This window comes from Myodes glareolus, chromosome 5 (genome assembly GCF_982192425.1).
Source record: "Myodes glareolus chromosome 5, mMyoGla1.1, whole genome shotgun sequence".
Taxonomy (NCBI): Eukaryota; Metazoa; Chordata; class Mammalia; order Rodentia; family Cricetidae; genus Myodes; species Myodes glareolus.
Genome location: NC_142030.1, coordinates 3,138,126 through 3,160,198, shown reverse-complemented (window position 1 = coordinate 3,160,198; position 22,073 = coordinate 3,138,126). Strand labels below are relative to the sequence as shown.

General features: G+C 45.9%; 1 protein-coding gene across 3 annotated transcripts in view; it reads left to right on the top strand.

Annotated features, from left to right (window-relative positions):
- Kcnh1 (potassium voltage-gated channel subfamily H member 1) overlaps nt 1–22,073 on the top strand; it is a 295,808-nt gene that overhangs the window by 17,953 nt on the left and 255,782 nt on the right. For 2 of the 3 annotated variants that reach the window (XM_085687514.2, XM_085687513.2), the window contains exons 2-3: nt 9,004–9,127; nt 17,517–17,623. In XM_085687514.2, the coding sequence (XP_085543640.1) occupies nt 9,004–9,127; nt 17,517–17,623 (231 nt within the window). Of the gene's footprint in view, nt 1–9,003; nt 9,128–17,516; nt 17,624–22,073 lie in introns of those variants that run through there. The other variant, XM_085687515.2, reaches the window with a different exon arrangement.

The following is a 22,073-nucleotide window of genomic DNA, read 5'->3' as shown; positions in this document are numbered from 1 at the left end:
GGTTGTCCTCGCCCCTGAGAGAGGCTAATTCTCCTTCCAGCAGTCATTAGGTGCCTGTAGTTCTTTGCTTGTGGGTGAGACCCTTGACAATTTCCCTTCCACAGTAGACCCTTGACAATTTCCCTTCCACAGTAGACATCTTTTGACGTTGCTATTGTTCTAGTCTTGTTTTTGCAGCCATTTCTAGGGGAGACGTTCACAGCAGGCTTCCTGGTGTTCCGGCTCTTACAGCCTTTCCATCCCTCTTCTCGGTTGTTTCCTGAGCTGTAGATGCAGGGACTATGGCATAGATGCATCCACAGGAGCTAGACTCCCACAAACTCTTGCTCCCTGCCTTCTGTCCTGCTGTGGTTTTCTGTGGTGGTCTCCATTGGCTGTAGAGAGAGGCTTCTTTGATGAAGTGTGGAAGCCACAGTTATCTGTGGGCATGAGGGTAAGATGTTGGATGTAGTTGGGGGTTATGCCAGTAGTGGATTCTCTTCTAAGAGCCAAGACCTCTAAGACCTCTCTTCTAAGAGCCCCAGGAACTGGCTCGATTTTCAGCGTCAGGCATGATGTCTTTCCTGTTGCGTGGACCTGAGGCCCAATGAGAGCTGTTGGCTTCATTTCCACCTGAGTGCCGCTCCCTGCACTGTGATGCACGATTCTAAAGCTAGCATGAAGAGGAATGAATTCATTCTGACTTTTTATACACATAAGTTTATTCTTATTCTTTCCTTCCCCTATATTCTCGCTGAGAGCCTCCTTCCCCACAAGTCGTCCCTGTCTGCTTGCTTCTCCTCTATTTCATCACTCCTTTACTTCCTCCTCCTCATTGATAGTGCTTTCTTCCTTTGCATTGTCTCCTTTCTACCTTCAACACACACATACCACACATCCACACACATCATGCGCACACCACACATTCATACACATCAAACATCCATACACACCACACACACATCACACACATCCACACACATTCACACACACCACACATCCATACACACAACACATCCACACACATCATACACACACCACACATTCACATACACCAAACATCCACACACACCACGCATACACACACCACACCCACCCACCATACATACCACACAACCATACACACCACACACACCACACACCCACACACACACCACACATTCACACCTCCCATACCACACATCCATACACACCACATACACATGCACACACCACACACCCACACATATGTACACACCACAATAACACACCACACATATGCATACCACACATACACACATACCACACATACACACACCACATACACTCATACACCACACATATACACACACCACACATACACACACCACAATTAATATATAAATATATATTAATATAGATAATAGCTAAATATAGAATCAACGTTTGAGAGACAGTATACATTATTTGACTTCCCACGCCTAGCTTATTCAATGTAACATAATAATCTCCAGTTCCAGTCACCTTTCTACAAATGTCATGATTTAATTTTTATTTGCGACTGCATAAAGTTCCTTACACATTTCTTTACCCATTCATCTTTGATGGGCACCAAGGCAGGGTCCCTCTCTTGGCTATTGTGAATAGTGCATCCTGTGCAGGTCAGCAGACAGCTTGCAGGAATTGCTGCTATCCTCCTCCCATGTGGTTCCTAGAGTTCAAACCCAGGTTGTCAGGACTGGCAGCAAGCATCGTTACCCATGAGCCATCTTTCCCACCTTCAAAACCATTTTGATTTGCATTTTGGTAGGGTGGCTTTTATTCCTTAGTTTTGTGTTAGCTTTTATCATTGAGTAGATTCCTTGGTTCCTTGGGTAGTGTCAGGACCTATGTCTGTTTTAGCATCTCCAGTGGAGCAACTGAACTTCTTACGTGACTGTTTAGGGCTCTCAAGACTGCAGAAGCAGAAATTTTGCAAAGCTAGACACTGAGATTTAGTACAGAGGTTGGCATAGCACCAACTTTACTGCGGAGGAGGCATGTGCTAGACCCAACAGAGTCCAGGGAAGAAGAGTACACCATGACGGAACACAAGGATTCAGACATCAGTACCACCAGCATCACCTCAGCAACAGAACACAAGGATGCAGACATCAGTACCACCAGCGTTACCTCAGAAACAGAACACAAGGATGCAGACATCAGTACCACCAGTGCATCTCAGGGACAGAACACAAGGATGCAGACATCAGTACCACTAGTGCATCTCAGCGACAGAACACAAGGATACAGACATCAGTACCACCAGGGTCACCTCAGCTGCCTAGAGTGATGCTCTGACTCTCCCAGCTCCGAAGCAGTGGCCTTGAGGCATATAAGGGACTGTTTTTGTTTTATAAGAAGAAAGAAAGTCAGAAGGGCTTTTCCATCACTAGCAAAGGCCAGAATGGCCTCACACTGCTCCTTCCTCTGCGGGTGTTTGTGGGGCTGTCCATTGAGATCAGGCAGTGCCAGGAGTCAGGGTGGTATGGGAGACTTAGAGCCCTGGTCCTTGTTAATGAGTTAGAGCCCATTTTGTTTTTATGCCTCTGAGCTTTTACTCAAATGAGCTGTCTGCAGTAGCCATGTGAAGACCAAGGTACAATATCAGTGCATCACTGTTAGATTGGATTACAGATCTTGGCAGCTCCATTGTCTTCACCTAGAACCTCAACTTTGACCTCATACCACGAGTTACTGTCTTTGCTAGGGACTGGTAGACCACAGTGGAGGAGCCTGTTACAGGTAAGCTGTGGGTGAATATAGGGTCACCTAGCCCAAGCTTTGTCTTCATCCTCTCCACGCGGAGGCAGAGGCAACTGTGGGGCCAATATGCAGAACAGAATCTTCACAGGGTAGGATCTTCACAGAGTGGGGTCTTCACAGAATGGGGTCTTTACTGTGGGTCTTCATAGAGTGGGGTCTTTACTGGGGGACCTTTGTGGAGTGGGGTCTTTATAGTATGGTCTTCATAGAGTGGAGTCTTCACAAAATGGGGTCCTCACTGAGCAAGGTCTTTATAGAGAAATGGAGTCTTCACAAACAAGGTCTTAACAGGATGGGTATTTTCACAAGATGTTTCACACACACAATGCACATACGTGCACACACACAATGCACATACATATACACTGCACACACATGTATGCACACGCACATGCACTTGCACACATGCACATACATTCACACGGTTCACATACACACATATAGGCACACATGCACTCGCACACACATGCACAGCCAGCAGAACTGCACTGTAGTGCTGTATCGCAAACCGTGTCAGACTGATTACTGCAGAACCTATGCAGAGAGGCATTAGCTTCTGTATGTGATGCAGAATTTTATGAGTCACCTTGACTGGGTCTTGAGTTGCCCACTCTTGGGTATGAGAGTATTTTTGGATGAGCTTAGGAGAATTCTGTATGAATTGTTAGATTATCTTTATATTTCTGTGAAAATGGCATTAGAATTTTGATTGGGATTGCATTGGATCTGCAAGTCACTTTGGGTGATGTGACCACTTAAATAATATGAATTCTCTTGTATCCCATGAGCCCTAGTTATCTTCCCGTTGATTTGTATGGGAGGTGATGTCTTTTTGACGCTCATGAGGCTTTGCTTGGCTTCCAGTTTGCTGAGCTGAGAAACAGTACAGCCTAGAGTCTCTCAGGTTTGGAAGTGAGGTGAGCGCCTGAGTTTACCTCAGAACCAATCTCTAGTTTGGCAATATGGCCAGCCAGAAAGAGGACTGAACACCCTGAGCTGGGCAGAGCTGCTCTCATGGAGTCTTGCCCACACTAGCGTTTAACTGGACTCTGTCTTCCTGAGCCTGTCTGTTCTGTGACAGGCGGATGTCTAGACCCCCTGTGCAGGAGATGTTTGGGTTCCTCTTAGTCCTATTTAGGATTCTGTTGTGTGATAAACACTGTGACCAAAAGTAACTTGGGGAGAGAAGAGTTTATTTTATCCCATGATTACAGCCCATAATCAAAGAGAAGTGAGGCAGACACTCAAATCAGGGACCTGAAGGTAGGAACTGAAGCAGAGGCCGTGGAGGGCGCTGCTTACTGACTTGACCCCACATTTTCTCTTCTACCCTTTTTATATAACCCAGGACCTCCTCCTCCCCAGGAACAGCACTGCCCCCAGTGAGCTGGCCACTCCTGCTTCAATTGTTCATCAAGAACGTGCCTCACAGGCTTGCTCAATCAGGCCAATTTGATTCAGGCATTTTCTCAGTTGAGGTTCCCTCTTCCTAGATATGTCCAGATCTCTGTCGAGTTGGCAAATACCAACCAACATCCTGGCCTCAATTTCCCCTCTTCTCTCTGTGATTGTATTTACACAGCACAAATGATACTTGCAAGGACTCTGGTGAGTCACAGGCCTAAATGCAGGCCTGTGTCTTCCTGCCCCAGTCTCTGGGTGCCCAAGAACTGTTGGGACCAAGTTTATACTCAATGAACTCTTGTTCTATTCCTTGGATTAAACGGAACTTGATTCCCCCTGCCCCAACTCTGACATGGCTCTCTTGTTCTGTTTCTCCGTCCTCTTTGTATAATTTATTGTTCCCTCTATGTTTCTGTCCCTTCCTCCCCTCTCTCCATCTTCCTGCTTGCCTCCTTAGCCTTACTGATCACCTACAATATTTACTCGTCCCTTCCAGTCTAGTTGGTCCTAGTCTCAGGCAGTCTGACACAGGCCTTGGGCTGCTACAATAACCTTCCACTTTTACAGATCTGTCCGCTGTGGGAAGGTGGAAGCTTCTGTGTCCCTCCCAACACCGAGGGAATGGAGACAGGCCCAGAAGTGTGTCACCCAAGGTGGAATTCTCTCCCACCCCCGAGGAGCAGTAGGGAGTCAGGCACAGCCCTTCCCTTCTCATCTGTCTCTCATCCCATCTGCCCCTTCTGTGGTTGTGTGGAGGCAGGAGGACTACTCTCGAAATAGATCAGTGTTCTAAGTTCTAAGAAGAAGTTTTCCAGCAAGGGAAGAGACTGAACATGGAGAAGGCAGATGGAGAAGCTAGGCTCTGGAGGAGTATTTTTGCCCACGTCCCGAGGGCACCTTGTCCTTCAGAACAGATGAGGACAGAAGTGGACTGCTGGTTCATTGGTTAAAAATCTCATTATATTTAGAATTTCAGAGGTAGATAAATCACAGTGTTGGGTTGATTTTAGTACTTAATGGAGTAAGTAGTCTATGTGGTAGAATGACAAAAAGCATGGATTTGAAGTCACAGAGACCCAATTTTGAGTTCCAGCTTCATGTGGATTTTACTGCCTATTGGGCATCCAAAGAGACTCAGTTTCTCCACGAATCAGGTGATGAAATCCATGATGCTTCATTAGTAATACCTCTTTGTAAAGGCCGTTGGAAAGGTTACAAAACAAATCCCATCTTATAGTAAAGCATGACTCAGAGCAAACACCAGCTAATGGCGCCTGTCCTCAGTGATGCCATTGGCAGGGCTCCCGTCATTCCTATGTTGTGTGGCAGATCCCGGGGTTATGTGGGTACTCCTAACATACAGACACACTGTTCTGGACAGTAATGTGCAGCTCATTCTTTACAGTTAGGGTTAAGAGAGAATATATGGGCTAGGGATGGAGGGAGGGGGAGAGGAAATAATGTGATTGTTGGGGGCTTTGTGCTGGGATGAGAGGTTTCTTCCCTCCTCTCAAGACCTCTGGTAGAGGAGCTTCCTAGACCTTCTTCACGTGGTGGTGAGGGCATCCTGATTCTTAGGGGCTATGATCTCTTTCAGTGTGTCTTAGTCACTGTTCTATTGCTGTGATAAAACACCATGGCCAAGCCAACGTATAAAAGGAAGTATTTAATAGGAGGCTTGCTTACAGTTTCAGAAAGTCAGTCCACGACCATGGCAGGGCATATGGCAGCAGGCAGGCATGGTGCTGGACCAGTAGCTGAGAGCTTGCTTCTGATCAATAAGTTGGAGATGAGATAGGGAGACAGAGAGAGAGAGACAGAGACAGAGACAGAGAGAGAGAGAGATGAGTGAGCAAGCACACTGACCTGGTACGGGGCTTTTGAAACTTCAAACCCACCCCTAGTGACACACCTCCTCCAACAAGGTCACTCCTAATCCTCCCCAAATGGTTCCACCAAACTGGGGACCAAACACTCAAATATATGAGCCGATGGGAGCCGTTCTCATTTAAACCACCACACAGGGCTTTCAGAGTGCATTGGAACTTTTAAATTGTTAGTATATGTGTGAATGTTTACGTATAGTGTGGGTGCTTTGCTGACTGATGGGTATGTCAGGCCTTCTAGTCCAGGGAGTCCCCCCTGAGTCCCCTGCCTCTGCCTACACCTACATCTCCCCCCACCATGGGAGAGGATTCAGACAAACACAGTTTGTATGGGTTTTAGGGCGTCTGAGTTCTGCTTCTTGTGCCTGAACAAGTGATGAATTCTCTGTGCCACCTCCCTAGCCCCTCTTTTTATTATTCGGACAGGCCTTATATCCAACGCTTGATTTGAATTGTGCTTTGTGGCCAAGAATGTTGAGCTCCAGATCCCCCTGCCTCAGCCCCCTGAGTGCTGACCTCCCAAGTGCTCACTGTCACTTCTGGCCTTATTTTGGTTTTGAGACAGGGCCTTGCTATACAGCCCTGGCTGTCCTTATATGGCTGCCTTTCTGCTTGGTCACCCGATTGCTAGGATGGCAGGCGTGTGTCACCTCTTGGCCTCCTTCTTGAGGTGGTTGTGCTCATGTCCATCTGCCTTGGAACTGCCTTGTGTCCAGGGGCCACAAGTCTGATTGCCCTGCAGTCCTGCCTTCTGCTTAGTACTCAGAGCACATTTATGAAGGCCTTATGTAAGTGTGGGTGAGACGGATCGAGGAGCTGTTGTAAGTTTTCATTAGAAGAGAATCTGTGAAAATAGTAGGCGTTCACCTTCACTTCTCGAAAGCTGTATGTATGCTCCTTTTAAGTAGATCAAGCTAGGGCTCTCAGGGTGGCTCAGGGGGTAAAGGCTTCTTACCACAGAAACCTGGCAACCTGAGTTTGATCCTCCAAAATCTGTGTTAAGGTAGAAGGAGTGAACAGACCCTATAATGTTGCCCTGTGACCTATATGGGTCCTCCATAGCTTGAGTGTCTATGCACACACTATTCACACACAACAATAACAATAATGAAAATAATAACAAAAATAATAACCTGACTAATAATATAGTAATAAATAAATATAGCTATTCTCAAGGAAGGAAAACAAAAGGTGTCTTTTGTTTTCTTTTATGAAATGTAATATTCTTTACAAACCTGCCAAATCAAGAAATAAACTCATCTGCAGAGGGCAGAGCAGCCCGCCCGACTCCATGAAGACACCTACACTGTGAGTGAGTTATCCATGCTGGTCTAGAGGCCAAGGGCTGGCTCAGTGGGTAAAGTGCCTGCCGCAAGCCCGAGGACTGCATTTGCTCTACACCAGCCGTGTGGTGGCTGGGCACAGTGGCGCACACCTATAGCTCCAGCATTGGAAGGGGCAGAAACAGGTGGATCTCTGGAGCTCACTCACCCGCCAGCCTAGCAGAGTCTATGAACTCTATGTTCAGGAAGAGACCCTCTCTCAAAATTGTATGGAGAGCAGTCAAGGGACACAAGCTCCAACCTCTATAAGCATACACACACTCATACACACATGAGCACACATCCACTACATGAATACACACACTCACACACATATGAACACACATCCACTACATGCATACACACACTCACACACACATGAGCACACATCACTACATGCATACACACACTCACACACATGAGCACACATCACTACATGCATACACACACTCATGTACATGTGAGCACACATCCACTACATACATACATACACTCATGTACACATAAGCACACATTCACTGTATGCACACTACAGTTATACACATATGTGCACACATTCACCCAGACAGGTACATGCACACTTAAGGAACTTGCTTTGTATTATTGATGTGCATTCAGTGATATGGAAAATTAGGGATTGGCTATGTTTCATAGGAACTCACTGATGCACACAGGAGCATAAAAATGCTATTCTAGAACAAATTGGCCTCACTGTTAGGGAAAGCCATATTTCACTATGTGCACACACACATAGGATATATGTGTGTGTGTGTGTGTGTGTGTGTGTGTGTGTACACTCTCCAATTTATAACAGGATAGAGTATGTTTGTATTTGTCTCAGGACTGAGGAAAGTGGGAATATTGTGTAGAGAAGGGAGCCAGGCTAAAATAATGGCTATATTGAAGACTTATATTTTATCTGTTCAGTTTAAATTATTGAGATCAAAAGAGGGACACTTGATTTTCTGAGCACAAAAGATACTGACAACTTTTGATTTTCAAAACATTAGAACCATAAATCAGCCTGCTGTCTGCCTCCTGAAACCCTGGCTGCCAAGTGAGAGGGAGGCTGGTCACTGGCATGCAGCTCTGTGCTTTCAATTTCAAGTCAGAGGAGGTTCTGTGGTGTAAGCCCCTTGATGACTCTCTACACCGTCTCAGGAGGAGGGTCTGGCTACTGTCCTCTCGAGATTTCTCCTATGTGTCTTGTGAGGTTGTGCACTACCCACTTGCCTTGCTTCCATAGAAAGGCCTTGTAGAATGACCAGGGCTAGTCAGGATCAGCAAACCAGTTTGTACCCTCAGGACATAGAAAGCCAAGGTGCTGCAGAGCCAGAAACGACTCCTCTGGCTCATCGGCTTTGCATTACGATGTGCTTCCAGAGGGATGAAAAATTAGGGCTGACCCTGTCTCAGGAGACCCCTGTAGATTCCTAGTTTATGGCTGAACACGCTTCCTTTCCTAGGATACACTGACCTTCCTTAGCATCTACGCTCATCATTTCTAGTTCCAAAGCTTGGTTCTCCCCGTTCCTCCTGGGGACATGGCTCTGTAGGGGACACTGCACCTACAAGCGCTAGGCTGGCTGAAATCATTCATGTCAACTAACATCCTACCTCACGTGCTCATTCTTTCTCTTTTGAAACAGATACTAATTTTGTGTTGGGGAACGCCCAGATAGTAGACTGGCCCATTGTGTACAGCAATGATGGATTCTGCAAGCTGTCTGGCTACCACCGGGCAGAAGTGATGCAAAAAAGTAGCGCCTGCAGGTAGGTACCCCGCGTGCAGCTCTCTCGGAGTCTCCGGGACAAAGGAAGATTGCCTTGATATTGCTCTTTGCTTCTGGTGAAATTTTATTGCCACGACTCCTGTAGTTTGTGCAAGTGCTGGGCAAAAACCGAAGGAGAGATAGAATGTATTTCCTACAACTGACAAATCAGTAGTCAGTAAGAGGGGGATTGGAAAACAGAAAAATCCAGATGATGTTGTCTTAGTTAGGGTTTTTATTACTGTGAAGAGACACCACGACCATAGCAACTTTCATAAAGAAAACATTTAATCAAGGGTGGCTTGCAGTTTCAGAGGTTCAGTCCAAGGCAGTGTGCAGGTAGTCATGGTGATGGAGCTAAGAGTGCTATATCTTGTAGGCAACAGGAAGTCAGCTGACTGCCACACTGAGGAAAGCCTGAGAAAAGACACCTCAAAGCCCACCCCCACAGTGACACACTTCCTCCAACAAGGCCATACCTCCTAATAGTGCCACTCCCTTTGGGGCCATTTTCTTTCAAACCACCACATTCTGCTCTCTGGCCAACAAAGGCTGTAGCCATATCATAATGAAAAAACTGCATTCAGTCAAACTTCAAAACCCCCCATAGTCTATCACAGTCTCAACAATGCTTAAAAGTACAGAGTCCAGAGTCTTTTCTGAGATGCATGGCAATCTCTTAACTGTAATTCCCTGTAAAAATCAAAATGCAGATCACATACTTCCAACATGTAATGGCACAGGATATACATTACCATTCTAAAACACAGGGAAGGGAGCATAGTGAGGAAACACTGAACCAAAGCAAGGCTAAAAACCAGCTGGGCAAACTCCAAACTCTGCATCTCCATGCCTGATGTCAAAATGCTGTCCCCATCTCCAATTCCATTCAGCTTTGTTGACTGCAACACACGTCTTTCTCTTGGGCTGATCCCACTCCCTGTTAGCAGCTCTCCTCGGCAGGTATCCCAGGGCTCTGGGGTCTCCAAGGCAATCCAGGCTTCACACAGTGGTCTGTTTACTAGGCCTTCTTTAGGAACACCCCTGAAACATGCCTGGCCTCAGTGGCTGTCCTTAGGCATGGAGGCAACTTCTATAACCTGTTTCATCTATCCTTAACTCCAATGCCAGAATCAAGTGGCTGAGGCTGCCAAGTTTTGCTGCTCATTAGGGCTAGAACATGGCCCCCCCCCCCTTGTTTAATTACATCTTCACCAGCTTTCTGTTTTCCTTACTGCCTAAACATGGCTGTCCTTGAATTTGATCTTTAGACCAGGATGTCATCAAACTCAGAGATCTCCTGCCTCTGCCTTCCCAGTGCTGGGATTAAAGGTGTGCATCTCCACATCCAGCTTCAAATTTTTCTTTAATTCCTTTCCACGGGTTGCAATCTTAGCTGGGTGGGGTCTCACCTTGAGGGCACCACTCCCTTTATTCCATTTCTTAATTTGTTTTCTCCTTGAACACAGAATTCAGCGCCATTCTGCTTTCTGGTGCCCCCTTTCTCCTCAAACAGTTTTCCTTGCCCAGCTTGCTCCTTTCATAATATATCTTCACCAGAGTGACCCCTAATATCCACATGAAAGGTCTACATTAGGCTGTTTTGAGATTTCTTCTGCCAACGGAATTAATCCAAAACTCTTCAATTTAGTCTTAGGCAGACTCTTCAGACAAGGACAAGATGCAGCCACTTCCTTCCCCAAAATATCATAAGCACAATCTCTAGGCAACATACTAAAATTTTCCTCTGAAACCTCTTGAATGAGGCCCCCCACTATAGTTCAAAGAACTCTTAGCACCGTGGTCCTCTATGTTCCTACTGGTATGGACTGTGAAGCAGTGCTTAAAGAATTCCACTGCCTTCAAAACCCAGAGTACCAAAGTCCAAATTTCTCCAAATGAACACATGTGATCCAAATGATCATGTCAGGCCTATCACAGTGATACCTCAGTCCCTGGTACCAAATTCTGTCATAGTTGGGGTTTTCATTACCGTGAAGAGACCATGACCACGGCAACTCTTATAAAGAAAACATTTAGTTGAGGTAGCTCACAGTTTCAGAGTTTGGTCCATTATGATCATGAAGGGGAGCATGGCAGCCTGCAGGCAGCTGTGGTGCTGGAGCTGAGGGTGCTACAGCTTGCAGGCAGCAGGAAGTCAACTGACTGTCACACTGAGGGAACCTCGAGCAATGGAGACCTTTAAGCCCACTGGACAGTGACACACTTCCTCCAACAAGGCCACACCTAATAGTGCCGTTCCCTTTGGGAGCCATTTTTTTTGAACCACCACAGATGTGCACTCAAAAGTTTATAAGGTTTAGATGTAATTTAATGTACGAGATAGAAAAGTAAACAGAATTTAATGCAAATAAAATGCAGCTTTTAATGATTCCACTAAAGAATTTTTAATTAATTAACTAAATCAACACAGTTGTATAGCTCAGGCTGGCTTCACTTGCTAGATAACAAGACCTTGAGCTTCTGATGAACCTGCCTCAGACTCCCGAAGCGCTGAGATTACCTGCAGGCGTGTGCCAGTCTGCCCTGTTTATGCAGGTCCGGGAACTGAACCCAGGCCTTGTGTTTGTTGGGCAAGCAAACTACCAACTGAGCTATATCCCCAGCCCAAATTTTTAAAACTCCATGAACATTTTATAGAGAGGTAAGGCCCCATTCGTGGATCTTTTCCCCAGTCAGACTTCTTTAGAGAACAGGTCATCTGTCAATTGTTCTGTCGCACGCTCAGCTCTGTATCTGACATGGATACCTCAGTACCCTTAGGCCTGGGCATTGGAAAAGCTGTTTTCAAGATGCTGAGCCGTCATGCAGCCTGGACCCTGCCAGGCATTCCTTCACAGCCGTGGCTGGATCTTGGCTCAGTACAGCCTCTGGGTGCCCCCGCCTCATCTTCTGTGGTATATTCAAAGAGTGGCACCTTCCTCTAAATGAAGATGTGAACTCACCATGGAGTGTGGAGATGCCTACCCTGCCCTGGGTTTTCATGTGTCAGATCAGCCACCTCAGTGCTGGCAAACTATTAAATGTTTGCACAGTATTTGAAGTTCGTTAAATTCTAGATTGTTGAGCCCGATACATGGATAGGTTGACTTTTTTACTGTTATAGATTTGGAGGTGACTTCTCTAATGCACCTGAGTGTCCTGCATTCTCTGTGTGCTGTTTTCCACTGAGTATCTGCCCTTACCTGTCTGTCTCCATCTGCAGACTCGCAACTGACAAATCTTGGGAGTTAGCTTCACTTTTTAGCGTGGCCAAAGTGGCGTTTCCCCCTTTTCCTTACTGGCTGCACTCAAAGGACAACAGAGTTGTCCTTGTTGATTTTGCCAACTTTTCTTTTGTACAGTTCTAAGCAATTCATTCGGCTGTAACATCTGAGCACTCCCCTCCTGACTGCTCCCACCGCCTTCCTGGTAGAACAGGCCTTCCCTTTGTCTTATTTCTGCACAATGGACCTTTGCACTCTCGTGTCCAGGAAAGGCAGTGTTCACCTACTAGTGAGCTACAGCTTGGAGAAGTCTGTGAGTCTAGCACAAATGGATGTATTCCTGCACTTCATCTGTGGGGGCTCAGATGGGGTTTCTGCCCGCCTCTGAGGAAGCTGCAGCTGTTGATACCAGCTAGAGAGAGAGGGGAGAAGCCATCTTGTTCCCAGGTTGGGATGATATAGTCTTGGTCTAGTCTTCCTTGTAGATATCACCAAGCTCCCTTTTCCATTGTTCTGGCATCTAAGTTATAGGTACAGTTCCAGAGCCTAAAGCACTGCATGAACCTCTCTCTCCAAGGAAGTCCACACAGTCAGTCACACCTCTCTGTGGCTAGAAGGAACACAGGTAGACAAGGTGGTACCAGAACCATAAAATTAGCACCTAGGACTCTTTCCATACAGGGTGCCGGAATCGGGAAGCCTGGAGTGATGAGCCTTGGTCCAGTGTCCAGCCCAGCACCAGGCTTGACTGGAGGTTTGGTCTAGGTCAGGAATTGTACTTGATAGTATGTTTTATTGTTTTGTTTTGTTTTGTTTTGCGGTTCTTTGAGCTAAAATTCTATGGTTCTTTGGGTCAAGTTTTCAAGAAAAAGCTAGAATGCATACATTCAGTGTGTGGTATCAGGAGATGGGAAATGCGTGGTTTGGAGCCCACACCCCCATTTCTGCATGGCCTCAGGCTGGAGAGGCAGGGTCACCACAGTCTTCTCTTCTTGAAGAAAGGCCTGGAGTCTGTGAGGGATGCATGCTGGACTCTGGGTGGTGTTCTCAGAGAGCATGACTCCCTGTCCATCTCCTCTTGCACTTGTTAGTGTCCTGTGCCTTTGTCCCTCTTACTTAGTTGATGGCTTATTCTGCTCCTGGAGGATGAGCCTTGGTGACCAGGCGTAATGTGGAGCTCAGGAGGATGGTACGGTCCTGGCATCTTCCCTGCCTCTGCTATGAGCCAGGGCTCGTAGGCAGTGCCCTCCAATCCTGAGGTTTCTCTCTGCTCTTTTACAACCTGTACCTTTGCTTCCTGAGGCTGCTTTCCTCCCAGCTGGAGCAGCAGTAGATGCACTAGTTAAGGCTTGCAGGATTTTATTCTCTCAGTGTTCCGACCCAATGCTGTTGTCCTTTTCAGAGGGTGAGGAGGCAAGAAAAAGCCTCACAACAGTGGCAGAACCTTCTGTCTTTCCTTAGCTGTGTCTTCAGGATAAAGTATCAAGTTTTACTCCTTTCTTGTTTGGTAATTCCTTGTGCCCGCCCCCCACCAGGTTTATTTTGTTAGGAATTAGAAGAAAAACCCATGATTTAAATTTACCCAATCATCCTTCCCAGGAGTCTGCTGGAGTTGTGTGTCTAAGATGTAAGTGTTTAAATCCCTCCCAGTTGGGTACAGGCGAAATGTCAATCACCTTCGTGGTGGAGGATGGCGTGGTCTCTTCTGTCATATCCATGTTGCCTATGGCAACATTTTCCTCCTCTGTTTGTGGTCCAGTCGTGTGGGACTGATGCACACCCAGGTTCTGGAATGATCTCTTATTACGTTTCTATTATCACACACCAGAAGTCTTCCCCGACCAAGCAGAGGGCCTGCCTTACACGGAGGCACTCATTCTATTTCTAGACCTACCAGTTTTCCACATATGCCAGCTGTTAGAGGCTTAGCTTTTAGGGGCAAAAATGGAAAAATGGAGGCTTTTTAAAAAAAACAGTTCGATCAACAAGTCTTCTTAAATTCAATTAATGTTTTCATTGTGTGTGCATGTGTGTTCATATGTGCATGTGTATCCATGTACGTGTGTTTGTGTGTATATGTGTGTTGACATGAGTGTATGAATGTGTGTTCGCATGTACATGTGTATGTGTATCCATGCACATGTGTTCATGTGTGTTGACATGTATATGAATGTATGTGTGACATGTATATGAATGTATGTGTGTTCATATGTGCATGTGTATTAATGTATGTGTGTGCTATTTGTTTTTGACTATTAATCTATATTTTAAATTATATATTATTTTTTTTAAAAAATCTTCATTTTACATACCAATCTCAGTTCCTTCTCCATTCCCACCTCCCCTCCCCTCACTCTGCCCTCATCCACTCCTCAGAGAGGATAAGGTCTCCCATGGGAGTCAACAAAGTCTGTCACATTACTTGAGGCAGGACTCTCCCTATATCTAGGCTGAGCAAGGAATCCTTCCATAGGAAATGGGCTCCAAAAAGCCAGTTCATGCAGTAAGGGATAAATACTGGTTCCACTGCTAGTGACCCCACAAACTGCCCAAGCCACACAACTGCCATCCACATTCAGAGGACCTAGTTTGGTCCTATGCTGGTTCCCCAACTCTCTTCATAGGCAGTGAGCTCCCACTAACTCAGGTCAGCTGTTTCTGTGGATTTTCCCACCATGGTCTTGACCCTTTGCTCATATTATTGCTCCTGAAAATCCAAGAGCTTGGTCCAGTGCTTAGCTGTGGATCTCTGCATCTGCTTCCATCAGGTGCTAGATGAAGATTCTGTGATAGCCATTAAGGTAGTCATCAATCCGACAACAGGGGAAGGGCAGTTCAGGCACCCTCTCCACTATTTCTTAGATTCTTAGCTCGGCTCATCCTTGTAGATTCCTGGAAATTTCCCTAGCGTCAGGTTTCTCGCTAACCTAACCTCGTAAGGGCTCCCTCTATCAAGATATCTCTTCCCTTGCTTTTGCTCTCTGTCCTTCCCCCAGCTCAACCTTCTGAATCCCTCATGTTCTCCTCCCCACTTCCCTTCTGTTCTCACCCTTCCCCCATGCTCCCAATTTACTCAGGAGATCTTGTCTGTTTTTCCTTCCAGGGGCATCCATGTATGTATCTCTTAGGCTCCTCCTTGTTTCTTGGCTTTTCTGGGGTTGCAGACTGTAGACTGGTTATCCTTTGCTTTATGTCTAAGATCCACTTATGAGTGAGTACATACTGTGTTTGTCTTTCTGGGTCCGGGTTACCTCATTCAAGATGTTTTTTTCTAGTTCCATCCATTTGCCTGCAAATTTCAATGAGTAATACTCCATTGTGTAAATGTACCACACTTTCTTTATCCATTCTTCAGTTGAGGGGTATCTAGGTTGTTTCCAGGTTCTGGCTATTACAAATAATGCTGCTATGAACATAGTTGAGCAAAAGTCCTTGTGGCATGAGTGTGCATCCTTTGTGTATATGCCTAAGAGTGGTATTGCTGGGTCTTAAGGTAGATTGATTCCCAAATTTCTGAGAAACCACCATACTGATTTCCAGAGTGGTTGTACAAGTTTGCATTCCCACCAGCAATGGATGAGTGTTCCCTCACCCCACATCCTCTCCAGCATAAGCTATCATTGATGTTTTTGATCTTAGTCATTCTGACAGGTGTGAGATGGAATCTCAGAGTTGTTTTGATTTGCATTTCCCTGATAGCTAAGGATGTTAAGCAATTCCTTAAGTGCTTTCGGCCATTTGAAATTCCTCTGTTGAGAATTCTCAGTTTAGATCTGTACCCCATATTTTAGTTTAATTATTTGGTATTTTGATATCTAGTTTCTTGAGTCCTTTGTATATTTTGGAGATCAGCCTTCTGTCAGATGTAGGGTTGATGAAGATTTTTTTTTCCATTCTCTAGGCTGCCATTTGTCTTGTAGACTGTGTCCCTTTGTCTTACAGAAGTTTCTCAGTTTTAGGAGGTCCCGTTTACTAATTTTTTTTCTCAGTGCTACTGGGATTATATTCAGAAAGTGGTCTCCTTTGCCAGTGCATTCAAGGCTACCTCCCACTTTCTCTTCTATGAGGTTCAGTGTGGCTGGATTTTATGTTGAGGTCTTTGATTCATTTGGACTTGAATTTTGTGCGTGGGGATAGATACAACTCTATTTGCATTCTTCTACATGTTGATAATCCAATTATGTGAGCACCATTTGTTGAAGATGCTCTCTTTTCTCCATTGTATAATTTTAGCTTCTTTGTTCACAATTGTGTGAATTAATATCAGGGTCTTTTATTCAATTCCATTGATCTACCTGCCTGTTTTTTTTCTTTTTGCCAATAGCAAGCTGTTTTCATTACTATAGTTCTCTAGTAGAGCTTAAAGTCAGGGACTATGATGCCTCCAAAAGTTCCTTTATTGTACAGGATTGTTTTGGCTATTCTGGGTTTTTTTATTTTTCCATATGAAGTTGAGTATTGTTATTTCAAGGTCTGTGAATAATTTTTCTGGGATTTGGATGGTGATTGCATTGAATCTGTAGATTGCTTTTGGTAAAATTGCCATTTTTGCTATGTTGGTCCTACCTATCCAAGAACATGGACGATCTTTCCATTTTCTGATATCTTCTTTAATTAATTTCTTCAAAGATTTAATGTTCTTGTCATACAGGTCTTTCACTTCTTTGGTTAGAGTTACCCCAAGATATTCTAATGTTGTTTGTAGCTTTTGTGAAGGGTGATGTTTCTTCCTCCAGTTGGTACAGGTGGGGCCTGTGGCTTAGGTGGTCACTCTTCCTCCAGGTGCAGGCAGGTCCATGCTTCTGGTGGTCACTGATGCAGCTCTAGGACTCCTCCAGGTGTAGGTGGGGCCCAGGTTCTGGTTGTCACAGATGCCATGTAGGGATGGTTGGGGTGTGTGTGGGGGGACTGTTCCCAGGTCTCTGGGGCTTCTCTGGGTGGGGGTGGGGCATGGAATGTGCCTCCAAGGACTACAGACTAGGGAGTAGGGCCCTCCAGCTAGAGACCCAGATACTTGTATGTGTGTTTGTGTGTGCATGTGTGTTTACATGTATGTATATATGTGTGTTCATATATGTATGTATATTCATGTGTGTATGTGTGTTCAGTGCTTGCAGACAAATACTTATTGAGTTGCTAATGAGCTTTCTGGTTGACTTTCAGTTTTATGTATGGAGAGCTGACTGATAAGGACACAATTGAAAAGGTGCGCCAGACCTTTGAGAACTACGAGATGAATTCCTTTGAAATCCTGATGTACAAGAAGAACAGTGAGTATCAGACAGCTCTGAGCTCTGCTTTCATGTGCTTAGAGAGGTGTTGCCTCATCTATGTGGCTATTTGGATTTTCTTCTTCCCCCTCATCTAGTTACTGGAAGTAATTGTGTGTGGCTTACTAATCAGGACTTCATCTGTTTTTCTCTTAACTCAGTGTTTTTCCCATTGGTTTATTTATGAACAGCTAGTGTAAGGTGCCAGGAGTTCTCGTGATGACCCCAGGAGGCAGCGCTAACATCGTGCACGAGCTCCCTTTCTCCCTTCTTAGAATTTAAAGCTTCCTAAATCAGCTTGGTTTTTTTTTCCCTTTTAATGCTGTCTTGCATCTTTCTAGCCACGCCTCCCTGGGCCATAAAGAAGATGACAGTGTCATTTGGGACAGCTCTTGTCTGTTTTATGACCCTGAGAAATTAGGGCCTTGGAATATTGCTTTTACCAGAGAATTTGAGTGTGTATGAGTGTGTGTGTGTGTGTGTGTGTAAGCTAGACACTTTGCAGCATGGCAGAGCAATAAAGAAACTGTCACGAAGAAGTACAGAGTGAGTTTGTTCCCCCTCAGATAACCAGAAAAAAAGTCCCTTTCATGTCTTGTAGTTTCCAATCTGGACCCCGAGAGGGCATTGAAGCTGGTCCTCAAATAGCCCCTCGTTAGGAACAACTGTTCCATGCTCACGATTTCGGGCTCACCCACAGCTCCACCAACAGGGTTGACTCTATGGTGCTGCCCTGGTGAGATGCAGGGCCTGCTCTCCCCCAGGGTTGCAGCTGGTGGAGGTGAGATTTCACTTTTCATTCCTTCCAGTGGGCACAGGCCTCAGAGGTAGTAACTATAGGAGAGGGGGCTCCCTGCTCTCTGAGGCTGAGGCCCTGCATGACGGACACTTTGTTGCACTGGAAGTGACTGGTGTTAGGAGTCTGAGCTTTTGGAAGGCAGGAGCTCTCCACGCATGCTGGCTAGTTCATCTGCTTGGCCACTAAATGATCCACATCTCTCCCAACCTCAGGATTGTGTTAGGCTTATGGGGACAGATGACAGTCTCTGAAGCAGTGTGCTGACCTGAGCTCAGCTGTGAGGCTGATGCTAAAACTCTTCAAGAGTAACTGTGTCACACCCGAGTTTCACTTCTGTGGAAACTTGGCAGATAGGGATACTGAGAGCCAAGCAGAGGGTGGAAGCCTGGGTTGTGAAGTTTCAGAGGAAGGTTTGAAGACTCTATCAGGGCCATTTGTTAATTTGAATTAAGATCCGGTGGTTGTGGTTAGCTGGGGCTGAAGAATCAGCTGTGATGAACAAGATGCCAGAACTGCTAAATCAAAGCCTTGCTTTATTGGGATGCTTGATGCTGGTTGGCTGGAGCTAAGAAATTAGTGGTGATTAAGAAGAGACCAGAATCACTGAGGTAAAATCTTCTGGGAAGTGTTTCCTGAGAGCACAGAGAAGCTATGTTCAAAGAGCAGCCAAGGTTGTACCTTGTGTTGGTAGCTGAACTTGGTAATGTGTAAGAGTCATCCAGGTGGCCATGGAAAGCAGCTGAGCCCTGGTACTGTGAGAAGCTGTTGGTGAAGCTGTGGTCAGTGGCAGTTGAAGGCCAAGGACTGAAGGGGTCATGCAAAGAAGTTGAGGCTTGGCATCATGAGAGTCTAGGAGAGGCTATTGGTGAAAGCCAGCATCTTGGAGATGTTAGTGGTCATGGGATGACCACTGAGAACAGCAGCAGCAGTGGAGTGGAGCCAGCAGGGGCCGAGAAGACAGCTGTGTGTGCTGCAGAGGGCGGGGCTGGAGAAGCGACCCAAGCCCTTTGGAGGAGTCCAGAAGATCGTGAGTGGATCCTAGCCAATGGATGTTGGAATTTGGTTTTGCTTTGATTTGATTATGACTGTGCCCTGATTTTTCCCTCTTGAAGTAAGCAGGTATTTTACTGGAGCCCACAGTTGAGAGACTTGAATTGTAAAAGACTTTGGATTTTAAAAGAGATTGGCTATTTTAAAGGGACTGACATTTTAATGTGTTTGAATTTGTAAGGACTATGGGGCTTCTAAAGTAATTTATGCTTTTAGTGTGAGACCTTGGAAATTAAGAAAGGAAAGGTTGTGGCTTAATATTGATGTGTTCCTGTGTCGAGTTGACAAGTTGTCCTGGATGGTTTTGTGTGTCAACTTGACACAACTAGAGTCATCAGAGAGGAAGGAGCCTCAGTTTAGAAAATGGCTCCATGCTATCCAGCTGCAAGGCATTTTATGTGGGTGGTGCCATCCCTGGGCTAGTGGTCCTGGTTTCTACAAAAGTAGGTTGAGCAAGCCAGGGGAAGCAAACCAATAGACAGCACACTTCCATGGCTTCTGCATCTCCTCCTGCCTCCAGGATTTTGTCCTCTTTGAGTTCTTGTCCTGACTTCCTTCAGTAATGAACAGCAATATGGAGTGTAAGTCAAATAAACCCTTTCTTCCACGACTTACTTTGTGGTCACTGTGTCTTGTCGCAGCAATAGAAACCCTAACTAAGACAGGGGTCAAAGAACTCTTGTCACAGGGTCGCCTAAGACTGTTGGAAACAAAAAATTACAGTTATGATGTAGCAATGAAATAATTTTATGGCTGTGTGTGTGTTGTGGGGGTGCAGCCACCACAGCACGAGGAACTGTATTGGAGGGTCACAGCATTAGAAAGGTTGAAGATTACTGCTTTAGGAGGTAGAACCTTGATAGAGGAAATACATCACTCGGGGTGGGTGCTGAGGTGTTAAAGCCTGCCCCCACCTCCTGCTCCCTTTTCGCTTGCTGGTGCCAGCCCCGTACCTCTGCTGCTGTATCTTCTCCGCCATGATGGACCCTCTTGTCCTTGAAACTGTGAGCCAAAACAAGCCATTTCTTCTCGAAGCTGGGCGTTTACAAGGCTTTACCATTTCCTTATTAACGACAACACTGATCTGGGTGTGGTGATGCTCTCCTGTATCCCCAGTACTCAGGAGGCTGAGGCAGGAGGATTGAGTTTGAGACCAGCCTGAGCAGCATATCAAGATTCTGTCTCAGAGAACCAAAGCCAGCTGAAACAAAACAAAACCCATGGGAACAAAACAGACCTGATGCTAAGGCGAATGCCGGCAGGCAGGTGTTCTGTTGACACCTTCTGTTGGAGGATGGTAATTGCGGTGTCAGAGATGCTTGTTCCCGAGACTCGCCAAGTGGAGGCTTTTCCACCGTGCAGACAGCCTGCGGAGTGCGAGGGGCTGACTCACTGCGCCTCGTGAGCGTGAGGACTGACTTTCGTGCAGACAGCCTGCGGGGTGCGAGTGGCTGACTCGCTGCGCCTCGTGAGCGCGAGGACTGACTTCCAAATGATCAAACCGCCCATAATGAAAGTGTCTGTCAACATTTAGCACCAGTGAGACTGAATTGCTTTGCTTCCTGTCTGTCCTAGTAAGGGTCCTATTGCTGTGAAGAGACACCATGACCACAGCAACTCTTATAAAGGAAAACGTTATAATTGGGGCTGGCTCACAGTTCAGAGGTTCAGTCCATTATTGTCATGGTGGAAAGCGTGGCCTCATGCAGGCAAGCATGGTGCTGGAGAGGTAGCTGAGAGGTCTGTATCTGAATGGCAGGCAGCAGGAAGAACAAACGATCCAGTAGGCCTGGCTTGTGCTTCTGAGACCTCAAACTCCCACCCCCTCATCCAGTGACACACTTCCTCCAACAAGGCCACACCTACTCCAATAAGGTCACACTTCCGATAATGCTACTTCCCATGAGTCTATGGGGCCATTTTCATTTAGACCACCACTCTATTCATTAAAGTCATGATTTTAATGTTACCTGTTCAGATTCTAGGTCTACCTGGTCTATTTAATTCTAGTGATTTTCCCAAGCCTTTTAATTTTTTGAACACGTATGTGTGTGCATGTCTGTCCATGTAATGTGTATGGGGAATACATGTGTACACATGGATGTGTACGTGGAGGCCAGCAGTTGATATGTGGTGTCTTCTTTGGTCGCCGCTCTGTTTACTGAAATAAGGAGCTCACAGATGCTGGCTAGCTTGCTAGGGCATTCTCCATCTCTGTCTTCTGAGCGCTGGGTTAAAGTGTTTTGTGCGTGTCCTCACGCTTGCCTGTCAAAGTCTTTACCCACTGAGCCATCACCTTCCCTGCCGTGTTGGCAGGTTCCCTGGAGTGTTGTGGCATTTCTTTCTCTTTCTTACTCTTCAGTATTTATGGAGATCTTCTAGTCATAGGCACCAGCTTTTGGTCACCCTGTTGGGGAGTTAGGGGTGCATAGCAAAAGGCTTCCATGGAGTTGTCTGGAGTGAGAGTCGGGGTTTCATATGTTGGAAGATGGGCGATTTTGATTCTGTTCTGCCTGTTGGTTGGTCTGAAAGCCTGACATTCATAGAGGGCTGTGTCTTTTGCCATGTGCACACTCAGGAGGCTGTGTGGTTTTTGTGAAT